The following is a 5,254-nucleotide window of genomic DNA, read 5'->3' on the forward strand; positions in this document are numbered from 1 at the left end:
TAGTCACCAATTACACATAGATGCCATCTGGCCCCAACCGCATCAACAATAGGTACCATGCTCACGCAGATGCCATCTGGCCCAAATGCATCAACCCTAGTCACCATGGACCCCTCGATGCCATATGGGCCCCAGATGCACCAACCCTAGTCACCATCGACACATACATGCCATATGGGCCCACATGCATAAATCATTGGTCATCATGTTATTAGAGCATACAAGTCTCACTAATTTAGCTTGTATGCTTGCCTTGCAATGGCTAACCACGTCTTGTAATTTGCATCGCTAAGAGCATCTCCACCGGCGAGCCCTAAATCGTAGCCGACAATGATTTGAGGATTCTATTGAGAGAAACTGCTTACACCAACACTCCCAATAAAAATACACGTCATCCCGAGCCCAACACTAGCGCTGACAAACCCCAAAGGAACCGTGTAGGAAGGGAGACTATCGGGGCGGTGTCGGCAGCTGCCGGCAACAAACTCCACATAGAAAGATTTCTGCCGGCCCACACGCCAGCCTCTCTCTTCTTTTAATTCCCCACCTACGATCCAAACACCCTCTCACCTCTGTCAATCCTAAATATGTAGGCGGCATGTGTGATGCCGGCTAGTATTTGAGGCTGGCTGGTGGAGATAGTCTAAACCATGTCATAATCATGAGGAGAGAGGGAGAGAGATGGCAAAGGCCAATATATTGAATGAGGAAAGAGCCCCAAGGGGGCTCTTTATATAGGGGGATGGGGAGGAGGTGGGGCCACCAAGGGCAGTCGCCACCCCCTCCTTGCCTCTGCCGGCCCCTAGGGTTAGGGTTGGCGTGGTTGGCCCTCTTGGGTCGCCAGCCTCTCTTTCTCTTTGGTGGTTTGGCCGGCCCCCTTATTAGGCTACCATGTGGTGGCCCAATTAGGGGTATTTCCCTTTTTTCTATATTTTAATATTTAATTAATTAATTAAATAATAAAACATATTATTAAGTCTCCGAACAATTCGTTAACTCCAGAACTTATTTCGGTGCCTCTCCGGAACAATTCCGATGTTCTCTCTTTTCTCTATCGATCCTGGATATAACTCAAATCGTCATATACCCTTAAGTGTGCCATCCTACGGGTTCGGGAACGCGTAGACATGATCGAGACGACTCTACGATTAGTGACTACAGGGGGTTGTGGAAAACCATAACGGTCCCTACACAAGCACGAATTTATGCTTATCGTTTGAACCTCAACGGCGAGTCCCATTCACTTTGTTACACCATACCTAGTTTGTCCGAGACTTGATCTTTGGTATCTGGCATACCTTAGTTCTATCTCGTTACCGACAAACATATTTAACTCGTTATTGTGACATTATATCTTGGTGGCCCAGTCACAGGTTTGCAAGCGGTGTTGATATAATATCACTGAGTGGGCCCCTCGGTATCTATCCATCACATGATGTACAAATCCCGCTATTGACACACACGCCTCAACCCATCCCATTGGAATACCTGAGCAACAACTTTATGACTACCCTATTACGATGTAGCGGTTGATGATGTCAAAGCAGCTGCCAGTGATAATGATTAAATATGGTCTCATTGTCTAAGGATTAGGTTACAACATTTCATGTCTCGCAATGCAGAACTTTGTGAGTCGATCACATTGCAATACCTTATGGGTGTGTGTCCATCACGGTATTCAACATGACTCTATTATTAATGACGTTGTTGTCCATGATCAGGAAACCTTGATCGTCTTATTAATCAATGGACTATTTTACTAGGAACAAGGTTTTATTTACATACCACACGTGTATTAATGTTTCTGCTTAATATAGTTATAGCATGGCATAGAACTTATTATGAACAAAAACATATATGATAATAATAATAAAGCATCTTTATTTATTTTACTCTAGGCACATATCCAACACTAACGCACTACTCATCATCGTCGGGAAGTTAGGTCAGATCGATGAACACGAGCACGAGCATCTCCCATGTCCAGGGCATGGGCGTGGTGCGGTGTGGCTAAGGCCTGCAAGGCCAGCCTGACTGTCTCATCCTCGGTGACGCCTCCAAGCATGACCACACTGGCATATCTGGGTTGTGGCCGCGATGGCCCTGGCTGTTGGATACTAGGATTGCGAGCCTCTTTGCCTCCTCTTCGTCCTTGTCATCCGATTGGACTGGGAGCCGTCTAGCTTTCCCTCTTCCTTGGTCACCCTGGCCATGTAGGCGAGGTAGCCCAGGTAGTCGTTCGTGTCATCCCGAGTTTCCTCGCCCGAGATTTCCTTGCCATAAAAGAGCTCCCTTCAGGCTTTGGCGTCTCCTACGCGGCCACATGAATGCGGCTTGACACGCTGTTGCCTAGCTTCTTCAGCTTCCTCCACGGATGCTCTTTTGCCCATGGTATCTTGTGGAAGTTGCCGGCGAACTAGGAAGGCTTGGCTGAATTTGGCAATGGGACGATGGTAGGAGGCGTTGCCGATGATCTTAAAAAGGACAGCCTAGCGGTGGCCTTCTATTTTTGATGCAGGTCTCGAAGCGTGTGCCCGGCGTAGAAGCCCAACCACCACCCACCACTCCTAGCGCGACGGTGAAGTCGAAGCGCCATCGTAGGCCATAGCAGGAGAGGATGCTAGTCAGCCCATGTTCCACCGTGGGCCTGAGGCGGCAAGGAGTGGACACGCCCTCCGTCCACGCCAACGCAAATCGAACCCAAATCTAAACCGCGGAGGAGTTAGCACGGATAGACCGATTACTATGCGTCGGGTCGCTGATTTGGAGGTTTATCCTTTTTCTGTTTGGGCAAGAGATAAATACACTTTAGATCCGTTTGCATTGGACCCCGGGAGACGTCCTAACCATGTCATAATCATGAACACTAGGAATACAGTACTGAGAATCAGTATAGTACTTTCTGTTGTCAAATCAAATGGCTCGAGGTAAGCTAGATAGATAGCCACGCATGGAAAGAAGAGAAGCGTGGAGCAGCCGAGACGGGAGCGGAAGGCAAAGGCAAAAGGAAAAGAATACCAGTGATCGAGTAATCAGCACTTGTTCGATCGCGAAAGCCGTTTTCCGCTCGAGGAAAAAGAAGGGGGCAGCGGGACACGAATAAAGCCAGAGATGGAGCAATGCGTGCCTAGCCTGCTAGAGATAAACAGACACCAGAGCAAACAGAGCATAGGGTGAGGGCCAAGATGCAAACAAGAGTCGGATCATGCGGACAGCAATGGTAGTTTGGTAGGGCCCCTCCCTGGTCTGGGTCTGGACAAAGCAAAGCGCACGCTCAGCGCTTCTGTATAAGAGCGCTTCCCCCGTGGACGACACTGCCATTTCGATCTGCTCCCGAAGCGTCCCGAGCAGAGCAGAGTGCAGCAGAGTGAAGTGAGACGGAGGCAAGAACGATGGCGAGCAGGAGAGAGGAGGAGGCGCGGCGCGATCAGGTCCAGGAGGAGGAGGACTACATCGACATGGACCTCAGCTTTCCGGCGGCGGGGCGGGAGTTCGAGTTCCACCACATGTCGGCGCCGCTGGCCGGCCGGGCGGGGGAGCCGCAGCTGCCGCTGGCGTCGCCGGCCGACGAGCTCTTCTACAAGGGCAAGCTGCTGCCGCTGCACCTGCCGCCGCGCGCCCAGATGGTCGAGGACCTCCTGCTCGACCGATGCGCCGCGGCCGGCGTCGGCAGGGGGAGGGGGCGGCACCTCGCCGTCAGCACCGCCCCGGCCACGCCCTGCGAGCGCTCCCGCGGCGCGTCCCCGGCCAACTCGTGCTTCGTCAGCGGGGAGCTCAACGTGGAGGAGTTCTTCCGGGACTACGCGGCCGGCCTGGCCTACGCCGACGACGCCGCTGCATCCGCGGGCGAGAAGCAGCAGAGGCCCTGGTCCAGGAGGCTCCGGTTCGTCACGCGGCAGCTCAACCTCGGCCGCCAGCTCAAGGCCTCCAGGGCCTACCTCAAGACCGTGTTCGCCGCGCCGAAACCAGCTGCAAACGCCGACGACAAGCCCGTTCTTGGTTCAAAGGACCTCCCGTCCCACCCCCATGGCCATGGCGGCCATCTCCGGGCGTGGAGGAAGAACCCGTTCGGCCAGGTCAGGAGCAACAGGTGCATCGCCGCTGATCAGAGCAGCGGCACCGGCGCCGGCCACCGGAGGTCCTTCTCCAGCGTCATCGTCCGGTACTCGGCGTCCAACAAGACGTCCCCCGCGCCGCCGGCGCCGTCTTCGTGCTCGTCGACGTCGTCGTCCTGCAAGTCCTCCACCTCCACCTCGTCGTCGGTCCGGAGCTCGAGCGGCTCCGACGGCGCGGCGGCGCCGGCGCTGCGGAGGAGCAGCAGCGCGAGCTCCGAGGCGGAGAACCCCATCCAGGGCCTCATCGCCTACTGCAAGAAGTCGCAGCAGCTGGCCTCGGTGCGCAAGAGCGCCAGCGACACCGGGTTCAGGTTCCTGTCCTCGTCGGCGGCGTCCAAGGTCGCCGCGGAATCGGAGGGCCTGGACGAGCTCATCGAGATTTGCAGAGGGTGATCGATCGGTGCTGTGCTAACTGTTGAATGTACAATGATGTATGCAATGCATTCTGCAAGTTTTGTGGAACTGAAACTTTGTGTCGCCACGGTGTTGCTCGGATGAACAGAATCTCTGAACTTTTCAGCCAGATTGTTTTCAATGTATCATCGGTATTATGTTTCGTGGTAGATCAACTGCAGTCAAGTAATAAGCAGGTCAAACAAGTAAATAACTCTAGAGATATTGACGAAGACCACTACACCTACGGGATTTTTCCTACTCTAGGTTAGTGCCCGTAAGTATAGTATTATTGTGAGTTGTGACGAAGATGTAGAACGCCAGTCCGGAGTAGCAGTAGATTCATGTTCTGACTCATAAATTGCTTTGCAGTATGGTAAGGACAGCGCTAGTAATCCTCCGGAGGCCACAACCAACCGAACCTCCGGCTTCCCTGCATGACACGTGTTCAATTTTAGCTAAAAATCAGACTTTGCTTCGTCGCAATAAAAGAAGACCCGCTTTTGCTTCATTGAAGCAGAAAACGGTTCGCCTAGAAACAAAAATGAAAAGACTCATCAGAAGGCAGAAATTCAGGCATTGCTTCGTTGTAGCAAAAAAAAGCCCGCTTTTGTTTCATTGAAGCAAAAAACGGAGTGCTTAGAAATAAAAAGAAAAAAAATGTTGGAGGCAGATCTCGCCGGAGACATCGCCGAAGCTTGGTAGCAACAATTTTATACTAAAGTACCAAACCAGCAAAACATTTG

The 5,254-nt window shown here is 52.4% G+C and overlaps 1 protein-coding gene across 1 annotated transcript; it reads left to right on the forward strand.

The window, feature by feature from the left end:
• Positions 1–3,139: 3,139 nt before the first annotated feature.
• Positions 3,140–4,641, forward strand: LOC127321170 (probable membrane-associated kinase regulator 4). The gene has a single exon (XM_051350211.2). It carries the CDS (start codon positions 3,393–3,395, stop codon positions 4,506–4,508), a length of 1,116 nt encoding a protein of 371 aa, XP_051206171.1. The 5' UTR covers positions 3,140–3,392; the 3' UTR covers positions 4,509–4,641.
• The last annotated feature ends 613 nt before the right edge of the window (positions 4,642–5,254 follow it).

This window comes from Lolium perenne, chromosome 1 (genome assembly GCF_019359855.2).
Source record: "Lolium perenne isolate Kyuss_39 chromosome 1, Kyuss_2.0, whole genome shotgun sequence".
Taxonomy (NCBI): domain Eukaryota; kingdom Viridiplantae; phylum Streptophyta; class Magnoliopsida; order Poales; family Poaceae; genus Lolium; species Lolium perenne.